The 27,025-nt window shown below is 42.3% G+C and overlaps 1 protein-coding gene across 1 annotated transcript in view; it reads left to right on the top strand.

The window, feature by feature from the left end:
* frmpd3 (FERM and PDZ domain containing 3) overlaps positions 1-27,025 on the top strand; it is a 107,760-nt gene that overhangs the window by 23,704 nt on the left and 57,031 nt on the right. Inside the window, 4 exon segments of the mRNA XM_055643694.1 lie at positions 7,753-7,798; positions 16,934-17,038; positions 19,863-19,970; positions 26,413-26,544. Of these exon segments, the coding sequence (XP_055499669.1) occupies positions 7,753-7,798; positions 16,934-17,038; positions 19,863-19,970; positions 26,413-26,544 (391 nt within the window).

Below are 27,025 nucleotides of genomic sequence, written 5' to 3'. Positions count from 1 at the left end.
TGACCGTTCCACAGAATTCCCAAAGTAGAGGAAAGTGATCCAATTTTAGTTGCCCTTACTTCAGCCAAATGTTGCATGATGAATGATGTAATTGTAGGAGTATCCAAATTCCTGTATGTCAGACTGTACAGAAATACCATGTTGAATTTTTTTGGACGATGGAGAATAAGCATATTTCTATGAATCATAAATAAAACCATTAGATTTCAATCACCTTGCACTCAAAAACACGGCTCAATAAAAATGATTTTCCGGGCATTTGAGATAGAGGAACTCATCATTGATCAATACTGATGAATTCAGTTACGCATTCCGCTCATCTCTGCATATGGTTCTGTCGGTGAATATAATTGCCAAAGCTTCCATGTGTGTAATGCTAGTAAACAAAGAAAACAAAGTGTTACGCAGTACTGTAAAAGATGAATTAGGCACTCAGCAAACCTGTGGTGGAGCAACAAATATCCTTCAGTTCCTGTCCAACCATAATCGAATTTTTGAAACAATCCAATTTAAAAAATATTAAGTACCTGATCATCAATACTAACATTTACAGTATTTCCATTTTTAATTTAGTTCCTCGAATAAAATAAATAATTTGTTGAAAGACTTACACAGTAAAATGTCACAGTGATATTTTGGTCTGGAATCCAATAACATGTACACATTTCCATATAATTTGGCCAATTGCCCAGTAATTTAAGAAATGGCTTATCATTGGACCAAAGTGCAGAATTGAGCTTGTAGATTGATCACTGCCAGTATTATTCTCAATGAGATGGTTCTTTTTTTTCTAACAGAGTATACTTACTGTGTGCCTGACATTTTATGTTAATCAACATAAATGTGCCCCTGCAGTAAATATATCTTTTTTTGGGCCTTTGAACTGTGCTTTTCCCATAATAGCATACAAAATTATGTAAAGAGCGAATTTTGAAGGTAAACTAGCAAGGAATTTATGTTTCAGAAAGTTTGTGAGCACTTCAGCAACTTTGTAAGAAGGAAATGTCAGGTAGGATCTGCAGAGAGAGACAAATGCCTCATATTGATGGGGGTCTTTTTAAATTATAAAAATAGTTGTTTAAGATCAAGCATGCTTTTAGTTCCAGGGAAAGTTGAGGAATGGAGAGAACAAAGGAAATTACGATGAGAGACTGGAATCTCACAAGTGACAGTGCTGCCAACAGGGAGAAAGTGAAGAAGAATTGATGATGGCAGCTGCTATATCTGCAGCAGATGTTAATAGAAGAAGATGATTGAGAACAGAGGAGGGAGAAAATAAATTGCTGTACTTGAGATACAAAATGCTGTAAATCTGAAATAGATGGGAATGCTTCAATATCCAGCGGGTAAGGCAGCAACTGTGGGGAGTGAAAAATGTAGTTTATGTTGGGTGGCACATTGGTGCAGTGGTAAACTTGCTGCTTTACAGCGCCAGGGCCCCGGGTTCAATCCTGACGGGTCCTGTCTGTGCGGAGTTTGTAAGTTCTCCCTGCGAACTCATGGGTTTTTTCTAGGTGCTCCGGTTTCCTCCCACACTCCAAAGATGTACAGGCTTGTAGGTTAATTGGCTTCTGTAAACTTTCCTTAGTGTGTAGTATGGTGCTAGTGTATGAGGTGATCGCTGGTCGGCGTGGACTTGGTCGGCTGAAGGATCTATTTCCACGCTGTATCTTTAAAGTCTAAGGTAGAGTCTCCACATTGATGACACCTCATCAGAACTTTCACCACCTTTGCTGCCAATATGCAACCTATTATCACATCGAGTCAATCTCTACTTTTCTCTTCCTTTGCTGTCTTCATCTCAGTAATATAGATTAACAAACTAGATTAACTAGATTACATTGTCATCATTTCCTTTGTAAATCTTCCCTACACAGACTACAGTCACACTCCTCAAGTTGCGCAAGCAGAATTGTTTTGGTAAACAAATCTTGGCTGACAGAATGGTTACTTCATCAGTCTGAAGAAAGGTCTCGACCCAAAACATCATCTGACCTTTTCCTTCACAGATGCGGTCTGATCCACTGTTCTATCAGCAATTATGTTATTTGCTTTGTTAAAAGCCTCACATTTACATCTATTTCACAACTATTTCAAGCGTTATCTCCTCCCTACTGTTTCCTATAAGGGTTCCAATTTCCATGTGCTTACAACATGTGCCTAATTTTTTAGAAGGCTAACACTGGGACTAATACTGGACCTGTAGGTACTCACTATTCATACTAATCGCTCAGATGGAAAGGTCAGAGTGCAGTATCCCCTATTTCTAGGGCTGAATATTATAACATTTTTCATACATTTTGTCAGTCCAGAGAATATTTTCCTCCTTCGATCTGTCGATGAGAAATGCTGTATCATCTCTTCACCACTTCTTCAATCCCACCTGCTAACTGACTCCATCTTAAAAATTCTGCACAACCAAAATAGTGACAACTATGTTGCAAAGCAGTTACTCCAACTAAAAGATAGTTCTGATGGTCCGGGCACCATTATATTGCAGGTATAACAAGTAACCAGTCCTCTAAAAGGTTCTTTCATCTCTGCCACTCTTGACAGGGATACTAGTAAGATTAAACGAGAATTTACCAGTTTGAAGTTTGATCTTTATTTTATGAGGAGTTACGATGAGGGATTACGTGAAGACCCTGCCAGCACGCATGCGCGACATTCTTCAAAGCAGCGGTGTGGAATCACAGAAAAACACAGTAATTGAAATAAACACAGTAAAGATAAGGAGAACTAAGATACCAGTTGACCTTTATAATTGAGGGTGGGAGCGGAGGGCACGTAATCCCTTAATCTTACTATTTTAGACTTCCGGTGGCGCCATGCTGGACTAGCAGTCGCAACATTTAGCTGCACGTCCATATTCTTAGCCACCGATGTAGTTGCTGCCCTGGTGGAGTGAGATGTGTAAATGTCAGTATCCACCCCAGCAGCTCCCAATACCTGTCTGAGCCATCTAGAGATGGTTTGTACCGACACCCGGCCATGTGGCTTTTTGTAGCTGACCCATAGTGCATTTTCTCTCCCTCGGGGATCTTTGGTTGTGTTGAGGTATTGTAGTAGATGTGTCATGACACATAAACGGGGGTCAGGTGGGTACACCTGGAATTCCATAATTACTGAAGTCCTGGTCTGCTCATTGTGACCATACACTCCCGGATCGGGATCTTTACCTGTTTGTGTTGAGGTAGTGTAGTAGACTGGTGTCATGGCACATAACACGGGGGTCAGGTGGGTACACCTGGAATTCCATAATTAGTCCTGAAGTTCCTGGTCTGCTCTGTTTTACCAGCTCCCGGATAGTAAAAGTAACTTGGTCAGATGTTATGACCATGTTGTCCAGTCTGAGTAGGTGAAGGGACTGGACCTTTTGGGCTGAGACTAAAGCCATCAGCATAGCCGTTTTCAGGGTAAGCTGTTCCAGAGTGAGGGATCTGACTGGTGGCCATCCCTTTAGGTATGTCAGGACGACACTGACATCTCCGATCTGGGTGTACCTAGGTCTAGGAGGGTTGGTATTGAAGATGCCTTTCATTAATTTGGCCACCTACGGATGAGACCCTATGGACTGTTGACCTGGTGCCTGCCCCAGATAGGCTGACAGTGCACTCCTAGCATAATTGATTGTACTATAGCTCAGACCTTCATCGTGGTGAAGGCTGGACAGGAACTCCAGTACGTTAGTTATGGTTGCTGTTCTTGAACAGTATGCTTCCCATTTTCTGATGCTGGAGAGATATTGTTACTTGGTGGAAAATCGGTGAGATGCTGTCATCATATCCACGGTCCTATTTGACAATCCCTGGTCCAATAATGGTCTTTTTAAAATCTGCAACCCAACAGATTTATTCTGTCATGGCATGGGTGACTCTCGCCTGTGACAGGGTGGATCAATAGACCTGGTCTGCTTGGGATGGTCATGGGTGGTTCAGTGACCATGTCAAGGACCACTGGGAACCATGACTGTGTAGGCCAGTCGGGTACTACCAAAATACCTGAAGCAGAGTCCATCTGTGTAGTACCGACTGATGAGGCAGAAGGGGGGAAAGGCATAGAAAAATAGTTTTCCCCAGTTCAACGAGAATGCGTTCATCGCTGCTGCCTCAGGGTCTGGTTCCCAAGCGACATATGTTGATACCTGGTGATTCAGTCGGGATGAAAAGAGATCGATATCTGGTGTTCCATATTGCTTTGTAATTTCAGCAAATGCTTTGGGGTTTCACATCCATTCGGTGTTATCATTGAATTTGCGTGACCTGGTGTCTGCCACTGTATTTAGCTTACCTGGTAGGTAAGTTGCTGATAGCCAAATATGTCTGTCAACACACCATTGCCAGATTGTGTTGACCAGATTATCACATGATATCGATTTTATCCCGCCCATATGATTAATATAGGCCACCACTGTGGTATTGTCAATTTGTAAGCAGACATGCAAATGGTGCATAGTTGAACAGTAAGCTTTTAACCCATAAGACGCACCCAACATTTCCAAATAGTTTATACCCAGTGTTTGTAGTAGTGATGATTCTTGAGTATTCCATCTACCACCCGTACTAGATATAGTATTAGTTGCTCCCCAACCTTGAGCACTAGCATCCGTTTGTATCATAAGTGTTGGATTATTGATAATGATGGAACTGGAACTATGCCAAATGTTCTCTTTTCACCATTGTAATTCTGAAATTGCTTTAGTTGGTAATTTCATGGTCCGGTCAAAATGACCTGCATGTTGTTTTAACGCTTGCACCTTTGCTCTTTGTAAGTTTTGGTAATGCAAAGGTCCAAGCTGGGTAGCTGGAAATGCTGCTACTAATTTCCCAATTACTCTTGCCACTTGTAGAATGGTTGGTTGATTGGTAATCATTCATTTGTTGCAGGTTTGTGCCAATTCTGCTGCTTTTTCTTTTGGCAACGTTACAGACATGTGGACTGAGTTAATTGTGAATCCCAGATAGTCCATTGTTGTGGATGGCGTCAACTTAGATTTATCTGGATGTATGACAAATCCCAAAGTTTCAAATAAATGTTTAGTAGCTAATACTGCTGAATTAGCTAATTCCAGGGTTTTGCCTATTATCAAAATATCATCAAGGTATGCCATGACAATATGTTTTTGTTTCTTAGTATTGCCAGGGCTGGTTTTAATATCTTGGTAAACAGTCTTGGGGCTGATGTTAGCACATTAGGCAACGATTTACACTGCCATAGTTGCCCCATCCAGTTAAACTTTAGGTATCTACGATGATCCTTATGAATGGGTACTGAATAGTATGCATCTTTTAAGTCAATGCATGCCATAAAGTATCCTTTGGAAATCAATTGTTTGGCAGTAACAAATGTTTCCATTTTGAAATGTATATACTTGACAAAAGTATTCAATGTCGTTAAGTCAATGATGATGTGATATCCACCATCTTTTTTGGTTTTAGTAAAGATATTTGATACGAATTCCAAAGGGACATGTTTTGATTTTTCTATGATCGCCTTTGTATGTAGTCTCACCAGTTCTGCTTGTCCCTCACATTTTTATTTTTGTGAGAGGGTAAATTCCCTGTGGGGTGGTGCATGCTGAACTGGTGGCATACTTTCTTGAATAAATTCAATTTTGTATACGTTGTAGTATATAATTATCAAGAGTGATAGTCCTCCATGCTTCCAAAAACAGGTGTAACCTCCCCCCTGTTAGTAAAGGCCCTGCACCTTTTATGTTCTGCAAGGAACCAGACCCACCTACCTCCATTGTTACTGGTAGAATATTCATTTCTTGGGCTTCCGGCTCTTTATCTGTCGAGGTGGTGCTGTGTGGGGATGGCGCATCTTCCATGGGGTCCGCTCTGGGCCCTGTCCTAAAAAAGACTTCCGGGGATGATATGCGGGCCCCATGCTTTCACCAGTACCATGTTGTAGACGCTTACTGGTGGTTGGGTAGGGGTACTGCCGTCTGGGTTGCGTGGTCTTGCTCGTTCCAAGGCCTGCCCTCATGAGTCAAAGTGATTTGGACTCCTCGTCCAGATCTTTTACCTGTTTTGGTAGATCTTTGCCAAATAGCAGGATTTGTGGTTGTGAGGTTGGCGTTTTGCACAGTCCTGCAAATTTGGGGTTGAGGGCAGGTCTTATGGCTTCTTTCTGGAGGTTAATGATTTCATACTGTGTGTTACACAGCAGAGCCAGGGTGTCTTGTTGGTTATTTGTCATATCGACACCGTCCAGGGAACGAGCATATGAGGTTATAGCCGACGTTAGGAGCTTTAGTATTTTTTGTAATTTTAGTTCTTGGGTTCGGATACCCAGCCCAATGTATCCCCAGATTTGGCTGTTAACAGCTGGTACATTGAGCGATATACAGTTTTCTGGAGGCGTGTATAGATCCATCGCCTCATTGACTACCTGTTCTTGGAGTGGATTAAAGGATAGGTAGTCAATGCTGGCCGCCAGTTTGGGCTGTAACGGCTGTCCCGCTCGCGGTGTTACGGCGTAGCGATTTACCACTCCCAGCAGCTCTTCCTGTTCCTGCACCCCCAGCATACTGCCGCGTTCTTCAGCCCTAACCCCTGTTCATGACCCCTGTTCTTGACCAGCCCTTCTTTGCTTGTCCTCCCTTGTTCATGTTCTCTGTAATGATAAGGCAGAACAAGGATTCCAAATACGACCTCAGAGTAAGTTTTACTTACCTGGAGGTCCCGTTTTTAAACTTGTTGCGGGAGAGCTCGTGCTCCCGCCCGTCGCTGTTGCACTGCGTGAGACGCTATGTCACGCATGCGTGCTGTCGGGGTCTTCACGTAGTCACTCACGTGACTCCAAAGTAAAATCCATATTTTCTAAGGAAATACACTGCAATCTGTAAATAAATCGATGCCAAATATAGCACAAAGTTGAATCAGTTCATTTGTAAGGGGACATATGAACTTCAAGGAATCAATGGATATGGGGAAAAAGCAGGAACGGGGCTTCTGATTTTAGATGATCAGCCATGATCATAATGAATGGCAGTGCTGGAGGTCGAAGGGCCGAATACTCCTGCACCTATTTTTCTATGTTTCAACAGGTATGTATCAATCACAGGTGTTTCTCCAATAAACCGAAGGGGTGGGGGACCCAATGGGGGGCCATCGAGAACGAAGGGGGTGACCCGGCGGGGGGCCACCGAAAACAAAGGGTGGATCCGGCTGGGGGTTGCTAGGGGCTGCCTGCAGCCACATGTGGGGGCAGTCTGGGCCCATGTGTGACAGCAGGCCTGGTTCGCCGCTGCGAGCATAGATAAGACTGTTCAATTAACTTTTTGTAACTCTGTCGATGCCAGAAACGTGGCAACTCTTGTCTACTGCCTAGGTGAGGTCTGCTGTATGATTTTACTGAGTTGTACGAAAAACAAAGCATATCACTGTACCTAGGTATATGTAACAATAAAGTATAAATTGAATCATTAAATTCACCTACAAATGCATGTATTAAATTAGAATTACACTTTTCCTATTTATATATTTGTTTTATTTATCATTTAGTCAACCAATAAACTACAGTATCATAAAGAACCATCTTGTCAAATTAGGTTTTACGTAGACTCGGAGTCATTGCAATAATATAATTTATTCCAAATTATGTGTGTTGCATACACTTCTAACAAGATAGATAGTGTAAAAGTAATGATCATATTTTTTAATATTCTGAAATATTGCTTGTAGTTATATCGCCAAACTGTATTCTGTATTAAATAACAAGTATGCTTAATCCTTTTTTTAATAGAAATGGCAAGGATTCCATTATTCTGACTGTCCTTCAGACTTATCAAGTGAGTATGCTCCTTAATTCCATTATGTACTGTGTGTTTGCCGTCCTACGGGTAGGATTTAAATTCCTCGGGAACATTAGATAGCAGATCACTTCAGTGTTCGGAAATAGCCTACGCTTGTTTCCCGAGCTATTACAGATTATCTCATCCTGGCAAAGCAGCAGTTGGCTGCTCCAGTTAAATTAATACCTATTATTATTCAGAAACATTTGCGAGGAAGTCTGCATATGGTATGCTGTATAATTGTAATCCAGCTACTCAAGATTTCAAGCCTGGGATTTTAAAAGATCATTGGAACTTAGTCTCTTTCTCATGAATTAGGCATTTACAATTTGAGCTCCGCAACTAATCTGTTATATCCGTAGGGAGCAAAGAAGATCAATCTGTCTCATTGTTCCCAAAATCTGGATCGCTTTCAGTGTAATAATCTTTAGTTGAGTAGAAAAGACAGACAGAAAAGTATCATTTAATAAATGCATTAGTGATGTTAAATTAAAAGACCCATCCGAAAAGTTTGAACTAGTGCTCTATCCTGGAGTATATCTTACACTCTGTTACCAAAGTAGAAAGTGGAAAAACGGCCTGGATCAATGTGATTAACAATATGGGGTTACCTTTGCAATGTCTAGCACCATCTAGGACATGGCAACATCTAGGACATAGAGTGTTTAGAACACCCTGAAATATCCAGTCCATGCAGAGTGCCTTAGCAATGTGAGGAAAAACTAAAACACTTCAAATCTTATGCCAGTTAGGGTATATTAGGCAACCTAGGCAATACAACCCAATCACTTGGAATAGTCCACTGAAAGAGAATTCAGAAGGAAGACTTGTCATATACTGAGTCCTCATTATTCACAAGGGATTGGGACACAAACACCAAGGCCATTGGCGTCATTGAGATACAGTGGGCAAGCCTCCATGAATATTATAACTTCTATTTAAGTTTCAGTTTCAGCTAACATGTAAAACTTCCCAAGCTCCTGATCCCTGGTGTATCTAGTCCTGATGTTAACCATGGTTCTGGCTCCGTCCACATACCCAGCTTGACCCACACACCTGGCTCCAGCCACAAACACAGACCTCACTCCAAAACCCAGCCTGACCCACACATGCACTCCCACACATCCAGCCCACACTCTGCAACCAGCTCCAGCTAACATCCAGCCCACACTCCAAAACCCAGACTGACCCACACATCCCCTCCTGCCACACAGAAGAAGCCCCAGTTACTCTCATGGCCCAGACCCCAAAACCTGGCCCCGGCCACAAAGCCAGCCCAAATCCCTGCACCCACACATTCAGCCCACACTCCAGACTCGGCTCCAGAACCCATCTCAAAACTGTTTACCCTCTAGACTCCAGTTCCACTGACTGACTTCCCATATTCCTGAACCCTAGTGTTCCCAATCCTGACCCCCAACCCCAACCTCTAGAGTAGGGCAGATCAGCAGATGGTAAGTAGGTGGATAACAAAGACATAATAGTAGCATGCTATTTTTAATAGTAAATAAACCTTGTTTCCTCCAATGGAAGAAAAAAGGGATGGTGTAACACAGGAGCAACATTTGCCAAACAAAATCATTAGCAGTTCACAGGCTGCCACAGAATATCATTAACATGGAAACAGGGCCTTCAGCCCAACTTGCCTATGCCGACCAGGTTGTTTGTATGTTCTGAATCTCCCAGCACTTAATTTACTTTAGTTTAAAGATACAGCGTGGAAACAGACAGATAGGCCCACCACGTCCATGCCGACCAATGGTCACCCATACATTAGTTATAGTGTATCCCACAAACTAGAGATAATTTACAGAAGCCAATTAACCCACAAACCTGAATGTCTTTGGAATGTGGGAGCAAATGGGACCAGCCAGAGAAAACCCACGTGGTCACAAGGAGAACGTGCAAACTCTGTACAGACAGCACCCATTATAAGGAAATGAACCCGGTCGCTGGCGTGGTAAGACAGCAACTCTACCAATGCGCCACCATGTCACCTTAATAACCAATACTCGATCTATGTGGTCCATCCTGATCCAACATGCACTTCATGCTGGGGATCGTCAAAGGAGACATTTTTGGATGCATCGCAGCCAGAATGATACAAGTCGTAGCTGATTATAGAAGCAATTTATTGCCAGCATTTAACCTAAGTATTGCAAAACATTAATGACCAGGTTTAAGCAATTCCTCGTTTTCTGATTTAATTTCAGTAAATGCTGCTAATCAAAGAGGCACCAATTGAGGTCATTACATCTATATTCTTCTTTAATTAAATGAAATAGAAACATAGAAAGCACACCCAGGTCTCGTTGCACCTAATATGACAACATTCAGATAATAATCTGCCTTCCTGTTCTTGCCAGCAAAGTGGATTACCTCACATTTATCCACAGTATACTGCACCTGCCATGCATCTGCCCACTCACCCATCCTATCCAAGTCACCCTGCAGCCACATAACATCCTCATTGCAGCTCACACTGCCACCCAGCTTTGTGCCATCCACAAACTTGGAGATGTCACATTTAATTCCCTCATCTAAATCGTTAATATATATTGTAAATAACTGATGTCCCAGCACTGAGCCTTGCGGCACCTCACGCGTCACTGCCTGCCATTCTGAAAAGGACCCATTAATTCCTACTCTTTACTTCCTGTCTGCCAACCAGTTCTCTATCCATGTCAATACCCTACCCCCAATACCATGTGATCTAATTTTGCATACTAATCTCTTCTGTGGGAAGTCCAGATACACCACATACACTCTTTTATCCATTCTACTTGTTACATTCTCAAATAAATCCAGAAGATTAGTCAAACATGATTTCCCCTTCATAAATCCATGCTGACTTTGACCAATCCTGTCAATGCTTTCCAAATGCGCTGCTATAACATCTTTAATAATCGACTCAAGCATCTTCCCCACTACCGATGTAAGGCTAGCTGGTCTATAATTCCGTTTTTTCTCTCCCTCCTCTCTTAAAAAGTGGAGTTACATTGGCTACCCTCCAGTCAACATAATCTGATCCAGAGTCAAGAGAACATAGGAAAATAATCACCAATGCATCCACAATTTCTAGGGCCACCTACTTGAGTACTATGGGATGCAGTCCATCAGGCCCTGGGGATTTATCGGCCTTCAGCCCCAACAGTTTAACCTAACACCATTTCCTGACTAATGTGGATTCCCTTCAGTTCCTCCCTCCCACTAGATCATCGGTCCCCATCGGTCCCCAGTCCAGTATTTCTGGGAGCTTGTTTGTGTCTTCCTTAGTGAAGACAGAACCAAAGTACTTGTTTAACTGTTCTGCCATTCCCTTGTTTCCATTATAAATTCACCCGTCTCTGATTGTGAGGGACCTACATTTGTCTTCAATACTCTTTCCTTTTTTTACATATCTAAAGAAGCTTTTAGAGTCTGTTTTTATATTCCCCACAAGCTTTCTTTCATGCTCTTGTTTCCCACTCTTCATTGACCTCTTTGTCCTCCTCTGTTGAGTTCTAAATTCCCCCCCATCTGCTGCTTTCTCTGGCTTTTTCTTGGATTTAACACTATCCTTGATTTCCCTCGTTAGCCACGGTTGAGCCACCTTCCCTGTTTAATTTTTTTGCCAGACAGAGATGAATAATTTTTGAAGTTCATCCATGCGGTCATTAAATCTTTGCCATTGCATCTCCACCGTCAACCCTTTAAGTATAATTTACCAGTCATTCCTAGCCAATTCCCATCACATACATTCAAAGTCTCCTTTCTTTAAGTTCAGGAATCACTCTCCATCCTAATGCAGAATTCCACCATATTATGATCACTGTTGCAAGGGACTCTGCACAACAAGATCGTTAACTAATCATTCCACATTACACAATACCCAGATAGCTAGGATAGCCTGCCCTCTAGTCGGTTCTTCTACATATTGGTTTAAAATACCATCCCATATAAAGTCCAGGAAATTCTCCTCTTCAGCGCTGCCACCAATTTGGCTGTCCAAATCTATATGTAGATTAAAGTCACCCATGATAACTGCTGTACCTTTGCTACACACATCCATAATTTCCTGCTTGATGCTGTCCCCAACCTCCCTACTGCTGTTTGATGATCTGTACACAACTCCAACAAGCATTTTCTGCCCTTGGCTATTTTGCAGTATCCATACTGATTCTACAGCATCCAAGCTAATGTCTCTCCTTGCTATTGCATTAATCTCCTCTTTAACCAGCAATGTCACCCCACCACCTTTTCTTTTCTGCCTATCCTTCCTGAATATCGAATACCCTGCATGTTTAGCTCCCAGCCTTGGTCACCCTGGAGCCGTGTCTCTAATTCCAACTATATCATATTCCTTAATTATTAACTGCACATTTAATTTATCCAACTTAATATGAATGTTCTTCGCATTAAGGCACAAAGCTATCAGGATTGTTATTCTTATCTCCCTTCTATCTTTTGCTTCTGTCCTCCTTTTATGGCCCTCTGTCTCCTTGCATTGGTTCCCATCCCCCTGCCCTGTTGGTTTAAAAATGATCTTTCCAACACTCTCTTCCGTGTTAACTGCACGCATACTTTTGTATTGTATTGTATTGTATTCAAATTTATTGTCATTGTCCCAATTTGGGACAACGAAATGAATTTCCCTTACAGGCAGTATCATAAAAAAATCACAAAGAAATAATAAAAATAAATAATAAATAAATAATAAAACATATTAAAAATAAAATTGAAATTGAATTAAAATGTAAAAAAAGCACAAATACAGAAGTCCACGACACAACATAACATAAATGGCACCAAGGTGAGGATGGCACCATAGTCCAGCCAGCCTCCCCTCCGTGTTCATCCGTGGACGGGGCCTTCCGAGCACCCGCAGTCGCCGCCCCGGGTGGCCCGATGTTCAGGCCCTCACGCTGGGCTGGTGGAATGCCGACGCCGAACCCCGACGGTGAGCATCTTCCTCCTCAGCGGCCCGGACCGTCTGATCAGCCGTCTCCCGCTGCCAGAGTCTGCAGCTCCTGAGTCCACAGACCGAGCCGGGCAGAGTCGCAGGACCCCGCGTTGTAGTCAGCGCCGCCCGCGTTGGGAGCTCTGCAAACCGCAGCTCCATGATGTCGGTGCAGCAGGTCCAGCACTCCGGGCTCCAGACGGCGACCCCCGGTAAGGCATCGCCAGCCCCGCGATGTTTCAACGCTGTCCCGCCGCTGCTGGAACTCCGGTCGATCCCGGCAGGAAAGGCCGCGCCAATCCAGGTAGGTAGGCCGCTGTGGGGGGAGGGGGGGGGCGAGGACGCGACTCGAATAATAGTCGCGTCCTCACCAGGAAGCGGCTGAAGTACGGTATCCCCCGCACCGTGCCCTCTTCCCCCACATAAAAACACCAAAGAAACACAAAAAAATACGCTTCCATGTTTGTTGACTCCACCCCCACTGTGTTTAGTTTAAACCCACCCGTGTAGCACCAGCCTGTCAGAATGTTAGGTACACACAAAAGCTGGAGAAACTCAGCAGGTGCAGCAGCATCTATGGAGCGGAGGAAATAGGCAACGTTTCGGGCCAAAAACCCTTCTTCAGACTCAGAATGTTAGTCTCCCTCCAATTAAGGTGCAACCCATCCCTTTTGTACAGGTCACCCCTGCCCTAGAAGAGATTCCAGTGATCTAAAAATCTAAACCCCTGTCCCTTGCACCAACTTCGCAGCCACACATCAGATCCCCTATCTCCGTGTTCCTACCCTCACTAGCACGAGGTACTGGAGGCAACCCAGAGATAACCACACTAGAAGTCCTGCTTTTCAGCCTTCTACGTAATTCTCTATACTCGCGTTGCAGAACCTCCTTCCCCGTAATACCCACATAATTTGTGCCTACATGCATAACCACTTCCAACTGCTCGCCTTCCCTCTCGTGGATGTTCTGGTCGGTCTTCATTCATTTGTGTCCTCTGAAATCCATCCATTTCACCTTCCCTAAATATTTGATTCAAACCATTTGTATTTTTCTGCAAATGGGTTGAAGGTCACTGTGTGCCAAATGCAAAAGGTGAAAACCATGACTCATATCTCCAAATTAAGCAGAATAATTAACAAAATTAAAATTAAACATGGAAAACAAATTTAATTAACAGCCAATCAGCACTGCTGGGTGAATAAAGGTAAACAAGCTTTCATTGCTGAGAGCCCTTATTGTTAAATCTAATTTACAGATTATTCCAACTAATTGATTAAACACAGGGAGTAAATACATTTCTGTTTTAGTTTTAATTGCTGCTATTTTACTGGAATGGCATATATCTTGGAAAATGCAAAGAATTATCTGTTTGTAATTCATAATTAAATTGTAAATATGGTGATAAGGGTGGCATGGCGGCGTAGTGGTAGAGTTGCTGTCGTACAGCACCAGAGACCAATGGTCTCTGTCTGTATAGGTGCTGCCTCTACAGAGTTTGTATGTTCTCCCCGTGACTGCATGGGTTTTCTCTGGGTGCTCTGGATTCCTCCCACATTCCAAAAACATGTAGGTTTGTAAGTTAATTTGCTTTGGTAAAATTTGTAAATTGTCCCTAGTGTGTAGGATAGTGCTAGTGTATGGGAATCGCTGTGGTATATGGCGCAGACTCGGTGGGCCAAAGAACCTGATTCCGTGCTGTATCTCTAAAGTAAACTAAACTAAACTAAACTAAATGATAAGGAATTCATTGGTTTTCCCTCCCCCACATATAGCTGAGAGGAGATGTTTCTTCCATCCTGAACAGTGTGTAAAGTCATAATGAAATTAGGAGAAACTTATAAATTAAAAAGTTTAGTGAAAGAACAAGCATGCATATGTTGTTGCTAATAATAATTATTGCATATGGAAATTTCTGGGAAAGACATGACAAAATCATGTTGAAATTAGTCCTGATTTTCGAACAAGGATTGCCAGAAAGAGGATAAGGACTACTTTCTATGTGGCATCGGTAGAGGGAAGATCAACAATGGAAAAAAGATAGATTGAATTTTTCAAGGCCGTTTTAAGATTTGAACAAATAGATTTTTTTGCCAAAAAGATTATATTAGACTTATTGAGCATGTAATAGATTGTAACTATATTATAACACAGATTGTTGCCGAGATATGCTTAAGCTCTTTACAGATTCCCAGCACAATATCATGGATTTTGCTGTGTCGATTAAAATTCCAATTGCATTGGATCTTTAAATTGGAAGTGAATTTTCTTGACAAATCTGTGGAAAGCTTTAGGCTGTTACGTCAAATTGAGATTAATAGTTATTTTGTCCATTTGTTCAGATAAGAATTGTGAAATGAAAATGTAAGAAGAATGTTGAATCGTGGTTTAGGGTTACAATATCCTTTAAGACTGTCAGAATTTATAGGCTTTCAAACTGAAGGCCACACACGAGACATAAACTTACTGCCACTGCCATTGACAGTGTAACAGAGTATAAAATATGACCTCTTAATAGATTTTGCATTATGTGCACACTGACATTAAAATGTTTATTTAAAGGCTTGACCGATCCAGTAGAATACTACTGATGCAGTCAATTGACAGGGAAGTTTGGGAGCAATCGCAGATTAATATTGTAAGTTGATAAACATTTTTTCTTCTTCTTTCTGGTATCAAAGTTAAATCTTTCAAGCTATGTTCATGTTAGTGCTCATTTAGTCAGGGATGGAAAGTGAGCAAACTGCAAAATGGATTTCCGTGTAAAGAAAATCTTTCACCAGTTCACAAACACTGCCACTGAGGAAAAGAAAAGTAAATTAAAATCATTTCAGGCCAATGAGTCTTTTTAGGACCCAAAGTTTATGAGAGGGTTGGCAGTTTAAGAAACAATCATTTTTTAACTTTATACCACATCATGTTTGCCTTATAACATCATAGTCAGTTACAGCCTGGTCACCTCTGTTAATCAAAGAGTGTCATATATGTGCTAACATGAAGACTATCCAGTGAAACAAGTGCCAAGCAAGCACTACTCCCCGACTAAAGAGGTGGAGCCTCTAGAGCAATTACATTTTTCGTGTCATAGTTAAACTGCCCTCATTTGGATTGCCTATTTGTACAATTTCCTTGTTATTCTCTTGTACGCATCTTCCTTGTCTGTCAGCAAACGCTTCACTTCACGGATATAAATGCAAAATATACTTTGAGTCGGACTTCATGGGGAAATCCACGAACTCTTCACAGAATTGCCAACTGTTCTCTGCACATGCACCAAGTTTGGGATTGCCATGGCAATTTCTCAGTTATGCAAAAACAGTGTCTCCATGTATTTTGAATGAAGAATGGAGAAGAATGATTGCAAAGAAAAAAAGTAAACATTAATACTGCTTATTTTATTTAAATTGAGTTTAGCAATATATGTAGTGAAATGCTTTTAGTTGTATAAAAGTGTTTCAACACTTGCATATTTTAATGTATTTTTCATTAATTATTTGATTTTTAGTAGCTGTTGCACGTTTTATGTGCTTCTGAATGGCTTAGAATTTGATATGGCTTTGCCGGCTGTCAAAGCTCATAGAGTTATGTTTTAGGCTAGATTAAGCTCCACCATACCACAATAATATCACACAACGCTCTGATTTCAAATCAGACCCCACAACTAAAGGCTGGAGCTGACTTGCAATTGCAAGTTGGCAATAGCAGAGCAGAACTTATCACCTGATGGAAATCAATGACAAGAGCATGCAGTTCGTTCCTGGTGGAAAATTCTGGGACCTTGATCATTTTGTAGTTACTTGTTGAACAAATTAACAGTTTGGTTGGACAGACTAAATGAAAAAAAGACAAGTTTAAAATCAAAAACTTAATTATCACTTTCCCAAGCACCCATTGTGATCAATTAAAACTTGAAATATTTAATATACTTCATTGCCTTCTTCATAAAATATTCATAAGCTGGCTTGGCACTATTTGTTCGACAAGGTGTTTGGATGGAAGTAGAGTGCTGCTCTAATACTGACAAATCATCACTGATGTCAGTCTGAAGAAGGGTTTCGGCCCGAAACGTTGCCTATTTCCTTCGCTCCATAGATGCTGCTGCACCCGCTGAGTTTCTCCAGCTTTTCTGTGTAACCTTCGATTCTCCAGCATCTGCAGTTCCCTCTTTATCACTGATGTTGCTTTTTATTTCACAGTCTCCAAAATCTGCCTTTATCAGTGCCGCCAAGAAAGCACAGCTTCGGACAAACCCTGTCAAAGTGCGGTTTTCCGAAGAGGTTACAGTCAATGGAAATAATTCTGTGAGTACTTGCAGCAATGCGTTAGATGCTAAAGGGAAAGTTTAACCCACAAATACCCATCACAACACCACCTGCCTGCTTGGTTAGAGTGGCATAGTTGCCAGTTAAGATGATGGGAGGAGTTCATGCTGTATTCCTGCCACCTCCACTTTAATGTCCAAAGAGCATCTTGAAATCCATGAGTTGCAGTGGAGCCCATGTTGTCTTGACCCAAAAGGATACTTTGGGCATCCACAGCTACTGGCTTCCATGCCCCTGTTGTGAACTTCACTGAATCCCATTCCTGAATAACATTTATTGGTCCCCAGCATCATTCAGAAATCTACTCTGAACCCATCACTTTCAACTGCCATCCACCAGGAATCAATGGCAAATTAAATCAGAAATGGGAAGTGATTTGAGGAAATTCCATGAGTATCAGTAGTGCCATTCAAATGAGGGCGAGAAATATAAGTCTTCAGAAATTGTACATCCAATTGCTTCCTCAGTTAAAATGCATCCAATTTGCAATGTAGTTTGACAGTAGATCCTAACCACCATAATAAAGATTTGGTTTCATAACCCTGGCAAGAGATGTGAATGCATGTCCTTCATTAAAATTGTGTACAGGAGTGGGTGGGCAATGTATAGTTAGAAGTAAATGCTCCCATTTAAATGCTCCCAGTTTCCCAACATAATTTTGTTTTCCTGCAATGCCTCCATTTAGATTAACTGGTCACATATCCCTTTCCATTTCCGGAGCCTTACTATGAACAATTTAACAACAGCAATCATTTACAATACCAATGCATCTCAGAAAAGAAATTAATTGGCTCCTAAGTGCTTTATGTTGCCTCATGAATATGGAAGACACTAGCATTATTTTTGTTATAACTGAAAGGACCTTGGAAAATTATGTATGGTGTAGTCACTGATATTTTCTTAGACAGAAAGTGAATATGGGTTAAGTGGCCAATTACCCAGTTCTCTATGGAGCAACATTTGCCACTCAGCTAAAAAGCAGTTATTTAGCAAATGTCCAGAAATTGGTCAAAAGAGCATAATGAATGAGGATAGAACGGTTGAAGTGTTTGGGGAGGAAATTCAGGAGCATAGTATCTTGGGAGGAGCAGATGAGGCCACCAATAGTAGAATGTTTCTGGACACATTGAAGGACCCTGGCTTGATGAGGTTAGAGTTGAGGTGGGACAGCAATGGAGGGTTTGAAAACACCAACCAAAACATTAAAATCTGACATTTTTTATTCAGGAGCCAATTTAGGTCAGCAAGCACAAGATTAATGGGTGAGTTGAACTGGGACAAGTTTGGACACAGGCAGCAGTGTTTTGGCTGACCTCAAGTTAACAGAGTGCAGACAAGGGGAGAGAAGATGCACGGCAGCCAGAAACATTCAGGCCTAGAAATACAAAGGCATGGATGAGAATCCTGCAGCACTTGATGCTGCAGCATTGGAGCAGAGTAGCAGTCATGTGAGGACAGAGAGAGAAGCAGCAGCCATCTTTGTACAGAGCAGATGAGGAAAGCCACAAAAATGTGGATGGAAATTGAAGGACCCTGCATAAGAGTTGACAAACAGCAAAGAGGGTTTTTGAGTCATTAAAATCTGACATTTTTTTATTCAGGAGGAAATGAAGGGTTTCAGCAAAAACTTAAGTGTACACAACATTTTTGTTTTTTGAGTTGCAATTTTTGGACACAGGCAATGTTTTTGGCTGACCTCAGTTAACAGAGTGCAGACAGGGAAGAGAGAAGATTCAGCCAGAGACATCAGGCCTAGAAATACAAAAGGCATGGATGAGAATCCTGCAGCACTTGAGCTGAAGCACAGATGGAGTCAGGTGAGGTTACAGAGATAGAAGCAGCCACTTTGTGTTGCCACAAAATGTTTTGGAAATTCACTTCTGCATAAAGTACAACTCAAAGATTGAGTCTGAAGCAATTGGCAAGGAAATGAATGGATTCAAAGACTTAAGTGTACCCAACATTTTTGTTTCTTTGTCCAGCATTGATTGTCGGACAAGCGGTTTGATGACATTGAGACAGTGGGTGGATCAGGAGAGATTGTGCAATGTGAAAACTTACACCATGATTTTAGCTGGTTTGCCGAGCAACTGCATGTGATTGAAAAATATGAAGAGATCAAGAATAATTATTTGGAGGACTGCAGAAGTAACCTTGCAGGCAAGGGCACTGAAGCTATTCTACTTGATTATCTCACCAAGCATAGGTAATAAGAATTGAGGGAGTGCAATCTCAACAAACTTGATGATGGCAACGATGTTTGAAGGAAGATAGTCATGAACAATGCAATGATGTTTTTATATAGATAGATAGATAGCCTTTTATTGTCATTCAGACCGAAGTCTGAACAAAATTGCAGCAGTCATACATATAATACAATAAAACAACAATAAACACATATTAACGTCCACCACAGTGAGTCCACCCAGCATCTCCTCGCTGTGATGGAGGCAAAAGTCTTAGGTCTGCAGTCTCTTCCCTCCTCTTCTCCCTCTGCGCTGGGGATACCCCCCCCCCCCCCCCCCCCCCCCCCCCCCCCCCCCCCCCCCCCGGGTGATGTTAAGAACAGTTTTAACGGTGTTGCCTGAGTATTTCCTCCAAGGAATGCCAGTTCTAATTGTGCAATATTTGCCCTGTTTGCAGTTCATCTTCGAGTATATTCTCAAATTTTAACTGTGGTGTATAGATTAAAGCCACAATTTGAGGATCTGAAAGCAAAAATATGAGGACAATTTTGCTGGTTGCATGGAGGATATTTACAGCAGGCAGTAGAATAAAATCAACTTCCTTTTGTCTCCTTCAGGACCCTATGAAAGAGGAAACTCTAATGTTGATCTCAAACGTGCTGAATGTGTATCTGGAAAACGGTCAGATGAAATCGTTCACCTTTGATAGTAGAACAACTGTGAGGGTAAGATTGTCTAAGAAGAAGAATTAAAATTATTTGTGTTGATTAAAAAGTAGAAAGTTATGAATATTTGCAATGTGAAAATTAATTGGGTATAAAACAGAAACTTGCAAATTCGGTTTAGCTTTGCTTTTTATTTCTGCTGACAAACATGTGCCGAAGGATACAATGTTATTGAATGAGGGTACACTATATGTATTACATGGGCAGAATTGATTATAATATGCTTTTAATGGGAACGAGAGAACCATTTAAAAGTTACTTTGGAAATTGACAAGCAGAAAAAAAAGCTGTCTTGGAAAAAAAACAGTCTAGTAGCAAAAGAAATCCATGTAACCTCTCTGCGGTAATCAGGTACCATTGTCCCTTTAGAACAGAGTGTATCAGGTTCACCACAGGTGGCCATAGAAATTGACATGCAAACACTTGGATTAACACTTGTGCAATGATACATTATAACAGTGCAACACACATCTTTTAGTTTTCTTAGGTTGCATTAACAAAAATAAACATGGCTATTAAAAATACCTTTATTTTTGAAAATCCTGCAAGAGAAAAAGACGCTGTCATTGCAAGTCTGAATCTCTTGAGCCCGTAACTAACTTTCCCCATTGATACAATTGTTTTTATATCACAATTTTCTATAACACAGGGTTTCACAAGTAACACAACCATCACGTGATAGCAGAACTACATGTATATTCATGTGATGTAGGTATGAGTAAATGTTGCATTCTACTTCCGAAGTTCAGATCAATTAATATAACACTACATGTATTCCACAACTTATGGAAATTCAATTTACAAATTTCCACGATTACCTTCTTGCCTTCTTATGCTACGTGTCCTCAATTTATGATGGATTTTCACTAGAGAAAAAATTACATCAATCTCCACTCATAATACATATTGTGAAGACCTCTGCTTGTTATCAGGATTCAGCAAAAGTTTGTAAACATGTAAATAGTTTATTACTGAATATGGAGTTAGGTATTGTCCTGTCACATAGGTTTGCATAAGCAGGTTAGATACTACTTTGGCATTGAGCTTGATTTTCTCGGTTGAGCCCTTATCTTGTGTTATAGCACATACTTTGTGTTTTAACAGTAATTTAAAGTATTCTGTGAGCCCTTCAAAAAGGCTTCAAATCTCCCCAGCAGTCCTGAGGCTTGCTGCTATTCTAAGCAATAACAGCAAGTTATCTATCCATCTATCTATCTATCTATCTATCTATCTATCTATATATATATATAAAACTCAAATCAGTCCGCCTGCAGTACGGATCCCTTCCTGCCTTTCGATTCGTTGACGGCTGCTCCTTCCTCAGCTTCCAACACACTTCGAAACAATGTTGCAAGACAGGAACACTGAACTTTTCACTGCTGCAGCAGGCAGGGATTTTTTTTAAAGAGGCAGGGCAGTGCTGGAATCTTACTTTTGAGAACGGCTTCAGTTCCATTGGAGGAGACGGGTGCATGGTGGAATATTGGGTTGGGGGAATCACACCATTGGGGGAGCAGACCCAACGGGTCTGCACTTGGTCTAGTTATTATATAAAAGTCTGTGGCTGCCGCCTGCCGTCCGTCCGGCTGCCGGCTGCCTTTCTTCCTTTTGATTCGCTGCTCCTTCCTATCAGCTTCCAACACACTTCAAAACAAAGTTGCAAGACAGGAACACTCTGAACTTTTCACCTCAATGGGATATCACAGCAAGTGCTTCAACAGGAGGGGGAGGGCCAATTGGTATTGCAATTGGAACTGCTGCAGCAGGCCGGGCAGGTGAAATTGGAATTTTTTTTTTAAATCCACTGCTGAGGGAGGCAGGGGAGTGCTGGAATCTTACATTAGGGAACGGGTTCAGTCCCGTTGGAGGAGACGGGTGCATGGTGGAATATTGGGTTGGGGGATCACACCATTGGGGGAGCAGACCCAACGGGTCTGCACTTGGTCTAGTTATAATATAAAACTTGGCTGCGGATGTATTTATTTGTGTGTGTATTTGTGTGTTTTCTGTGGTTCACATCTCCTCGAAAACCCGACGTGCTAATGGTGACAATTTTTATATATTCCGGTAGAGATTTACCTCATGATCTCGAAAATCGCCTCATCTGAATATTTGATTCATTATTTCCCAAGCTTTTTACTAAAATTGTTCACCAATCTGAGGTATTTTTAGAATCTAACGAGCTGAAGCGAGCTGGATTATGTCACAATGCCTCTGCTCCTCGTGGCAAGCTGTGCAGAATTTTCAACGCCTGCTGGGCACTGTTTTCCACGAGCTGCGAGTTACGTGGGCCCAGCCCCCCTCCCCCCCCCCCCCCCCCCCCCCCCCCCCAGGGATCTGGATTGAAGCTGCTAAACCCATGCTCAAGTCATGTTGCGTGCTCTGCTGGGCTCCTTGAAGTTCTACAACATGGTAGTGGCGGTCGTTATCGCAGAGTACCTTATCTGAAAATTTCATGCTTTATTTCTCGAATTTAAACACGACTGTCTTTTACTGGTGACGTCACAATGGGTCTGCGTGCCTTCTTCCTCGCGCTGCGAGTGATGGCACCCCCACCCCGCCCTCCTCCCCTCCATTATTCAAAAGACGCAGCCGGAGATGAAGTCGGGCCCTGGACTGAAGACTACTGATCATAGCTGTGGACTGCAGCGGGCCAACTCGCAGTCCTTTGGTCGTCGCTCACCCACCTGCCCGCCTGCCTGCCCGCCCCCTCGCCCCCTCATTGCCTCGCCCGGGGTCCTCGTGTAGGCGCCTGGTGGGGAGGTTACTGCCTCTCTCAGCCTCTGTTGTTGCCCTCGCTCTGCCTCTGCCCCTGCCTCTACCAGCTGCCTCTGCCCTCTGTTCTCTGCCACTGCCCTACGGCCCTGCCCCCCTGCCCTCTGCCCCTGCCCTCTGCCCCTGCCCTCTCTACCCCCCTCCCTCTCCCTCTCTAGCAGTGCCTGCGAGTTGGGGGTTCTGCGTGAGTGGATAGGGCGGGGGATGGGGTAAAAGGAGAGAATGAATAATATTAATATAATATCAAAGGGGGTGGTTAGTGTGTGTGTGGGGGGTGATTAGTGTGTGTGTGACACCGCAGCCCACCCCCTGCAACCGTGCATTGTGGGGACGGGACCCAACGGGTCCCACTTGGTCTAGTAACTATTGACAATAAGCTAGATACAATTAATAGAAATTAAAAAATAATGTCAGAGGTCAGCCATTCTCTAAAGGTTGCAGCGTTGATGGTGTGAACCATGCATGACAAAAGAAAACAAAAAAAACCTAATGCTTAAACTATCATCCTTGGAAGTGCATCATGTGTTACAAAAGTGTGATATTATACAGAGATAATATCACGGAGTTACCACTTAATGTTAAAGCTTCTGTATAAAAAAACGAGAATCAGCAGCATGCGCCCTTGAACTTGATAATGATCCAGGAAAAAACAATATTGGTAAGGCAAGACTTGAAAAAGGAAGAGAAAGATGCTAGATCTTTGAAAGTACTGACACCTCAAGGCCAGCCACGGCTGGTTTGAACATTTCTGGATAATACTTCCTTGTGAAGAAACCAGCAGGTGCAGGCACCATGGTAACAGAAATGTTCCAAGCGAGTTGGTACCATGCATCACAAGGTGGTTTTTCTCCTTCTTAAGAAGTGTTTGATGTGGGTGAGATGTAGCTCTTTTGGAAGGGAAAAGAATTCTCATACTCAATAATCTTAAAGGATGAGAAAACTGCTCTGGCCTTTGTGCCAAAGATCATCTTACTTCTTCGATGCCAAGGAAAATGCAATTTTAAACCTCTCTTGGTACCAGCGAACCCAATGTTCCTGAAAGTGTATTCAAAGGCCATCTTTCTAGTGATATGGTGATTCAACAAAGAAGCATGGATGATGCACTATGCTTCCAGGATTACATCATGAAGTTTCTCTCCACCCTCATTGAAAATTATGAAGAAAACAGGAGAGTGATAAAACCGGTGGCTGAGCGGAGCAGCATCAACAACATCTCACTCATCATTAACAAAACCAAGGAACTAATCACTGATTTCAAAAAGGGTAAGTCGTTAAACAGTGTGTCAGTTTTCATTATCGGCAGTGGAGAAGATAGGAACTGCAGATGCTGGAGAATCGACCTGGGTACACATAAATGTAATTACGAAAGATGGCACCTCTACTTACTGAGAACTCAGCGTTTGGTGCAGCAGCAAACCTCCATGGATGGAGCAGAGGGAATAGTTGCAACGTTTCAGGTTCCCGAAACCCTTACAGAGAATGGTGGACTGAAGAAGGGTTTCGACCCGAAACGGAGCCTATTTCCCTCGCTCCAAAGATGCTGCTGCACCCGCAGCTGAGTCTTCTTTGGTTTAAATCAGCCAGTTTTTTCCTACCTGTGGACTCAGTTTTCATCAGGAGCACAGGTCAGGCAACATGGAGAGGCCGATAGGGGCAGCTTCAGCGAACCTTCCTGAGTCATGGTACAGATCTCAGATGATGCTGGGCTCAGCACAGAAAAATGTAATTACGAGCAAAAGGTGTGCCAGCACCTCTACTTACTGAGAAATCTAGACGTTTGGCATATCACTGCATATTCTAACAAACCTCCATGGATGCGCAGTAAAAAATATCCAGACTGGTTGCAACATGGCCTTGTACAGCTGTTCCAAGCTATAGAAAGATGCATAGAGGTTTACAGAGAGAAGATTGAGAGGGGAGTCTGGACAAAAAGGTCTCGACTCGAAATGGAGCAGGAAGATTGTTCCCGATGTTCTCAATCCGAAAGGGGTCACCTTAAGGATGGGGAAATCCTGTAAAACCCGCTAACTTTACTGCAGCATCTGGAACTCTCTGTGTCATTATATATTTTGACTTAGATGTGGCCCTTGTGGCTAAGGGGATCAGGGGGTATGGAGAGAAGGCAGGTACGGGATACTGAGTTGGATGATCAGCATGATCATATTGAATGGCGGTGCAGGCTCGAAGCACAGCCATCCCCACCCTCAGGAATATCAACATCAAGAGGGTGGCATCAATCGTTAAGGATTCCCACCATCTGGGCCATCCAACTCTTCTCATTGCTACCATCGGGCTAGAGGTATAGAAGCATGATGTCTCACACCAACAGGTTCAGGAGCACCTAATTTCCTACAACCATTATGTTCTTGATCCAACCTGCAGAACCCTAATCCTACCTTGGCAATGGAACACAATGGTCTGCCCATTGCGTTATTGTGGAGTTGATCTCTAATTGTGTTTTACATCGATGCCTCATGGTTTGCACACTTTGATTGTCATTGCCTTGCAGAATCTATGTCTAATTTATGTACGATTTATGTTTGTGTTGTGTTGCCTATGTACCTGTCATGCTGCTGCTAGTAAGATTTTCATCATACCTGTACCTCACCGCACGTACAAATGACAATAAACTCAACTTGAATTGAGTTGAACAATCCAAACAATAGAACCTTGTCCTTCAACAGCATGTTCTTGGACATTGGGAAACATCTAGGCATTGTATTTACCTTAACATCACTTTGCTGTGACCAGGATGCTATTCAAGGCATATCATGTCAGTCAAGGGATATTAACAAACCTACCGTTGGAAATGGTATCATATCAAGGGGTAACCATAAAATATATCAGTGCTTCTGGCCAATGGTCATCTCCAGGTGGTGCTTCGGTGATGATTTTGCAATTAAACATCAAGGATACATGGTTAGACTCCCTCTTGTTCAAGGTGGCCATTGCCTGATGTTTTTGCGGTGCAAGATTATCTGCCTCTTCTCAACCAATGCCTGGGTCTTGCTGCATGCAGGCATGGACTGCTTTGTTTGTTTAGGGGAATGAATGGAATTGAATATTGTAAAATCATCAGCAAATGTTCCCACTTTTGACCTTACAATGGAATGAAAATCATTGGTGAAGCAACTGAAGATGGTTGGGCCAAACCTTGCAGAGATGTTCAAGGGTTGGTTGCTTAAACACTATCAAAGGCAACCATCCTTTGTACAATGTATGATCGGGTAGACAATCAGAACATATTTCCCAGGGTGGAAATGCCAAAGGCTAGTAGGCATTTAAACTCAGACGGCAAGTTTTTTTCTTACAGAGAGTGGTGGGTGCCTAAATCTCACTGACATAGGTGGAAATAGATAGGATTGTGGCATTTAGATACGCGCATACATCTGTAGCGAATGGAGGGATATGGATCACATGCAGGCAGAGAGATTAGTTTAACTTGGCATTATGTTTGGCACAGATAGTGTGTGCCAAAGGACCTGTTCCTGTGCTTTACTTTGTATGTTCTATGACTGTAACCAAACAACATGGCTTATTGACAAATGATTGCAGGACAAAGGGAAATTTGTTTCATCATTTTATAATAATATTAACTGTTTCTCCCTTGTGAATCCTGTACCAGAAGTTCTCAGATTCTGACCTAAACAGTGTTATATTTTTGTAGGACGTGATTCTCACGCTACAGGAAAGGTTGTCTCTCAGGTGCATAGAACACTTTGCACTGGTGCTGGAGGTGGGCAATGAAGGTCCAGAGAAGAAACTTCTGCTGCTGCTTGAAGCAGAGACTTTGATACAGGTTAGTATAGGCAGTTGTCAACATCACACTGACATTAGTGCTGTAACAGCTCTTTCCTTTGTTTCACTTTTGATAATTTTCCCCTCTCTTTCCATTGCTTCTGTCCATACAATAGTGATATGTTTTAGGTTAGTATGCATAAGCATTAGAGGATCAGTTGGATTTATACATAGAAGCATAGACATAGAAAATAGGTGCAGGAGGAGGCCATTTGGCCCTTCGAGCCTGCAACGCCATTCATTATGCCTGCCTTCTCCCTATACTCTTTGATTCTGCTAGCCCCTAGAGCTTTTTCTAACTCTCTTTCAAATTCATCCAGTGTATTGGCCTCTACTGCCTTCTGTGGCAGGGAATTTCACAAATTCACAACTCTCTGAGTGAATTTTTTTTTCTCATCTCAGTTTTAAATGGCCTCCCCTTTATTCTTAGACTGTGGCCCCTGGTTCTGGACTCCCCCAACATTGGGAACATTTTTCCTGCA

This window comes from Leucoraja erinacea, chromosome 12 (assembly GCF_028641065.1).
Source record: "Leucoraja erinacea ecotype New England chromosome 12, Leri_hhj_1, whole genome shotgun sequence".
Taxonomy (NCBI): Eukaryota; Metazoa; Chordata; class Chondrichthyes; order Rajiformes; family Rajidae; genus Leucoraja; species Leucoraja erinaceus.
Note: the sequence above shows the minus strand (reverse complement) of the source record. Positions and strands in the feature narration are given on the sequence as shown.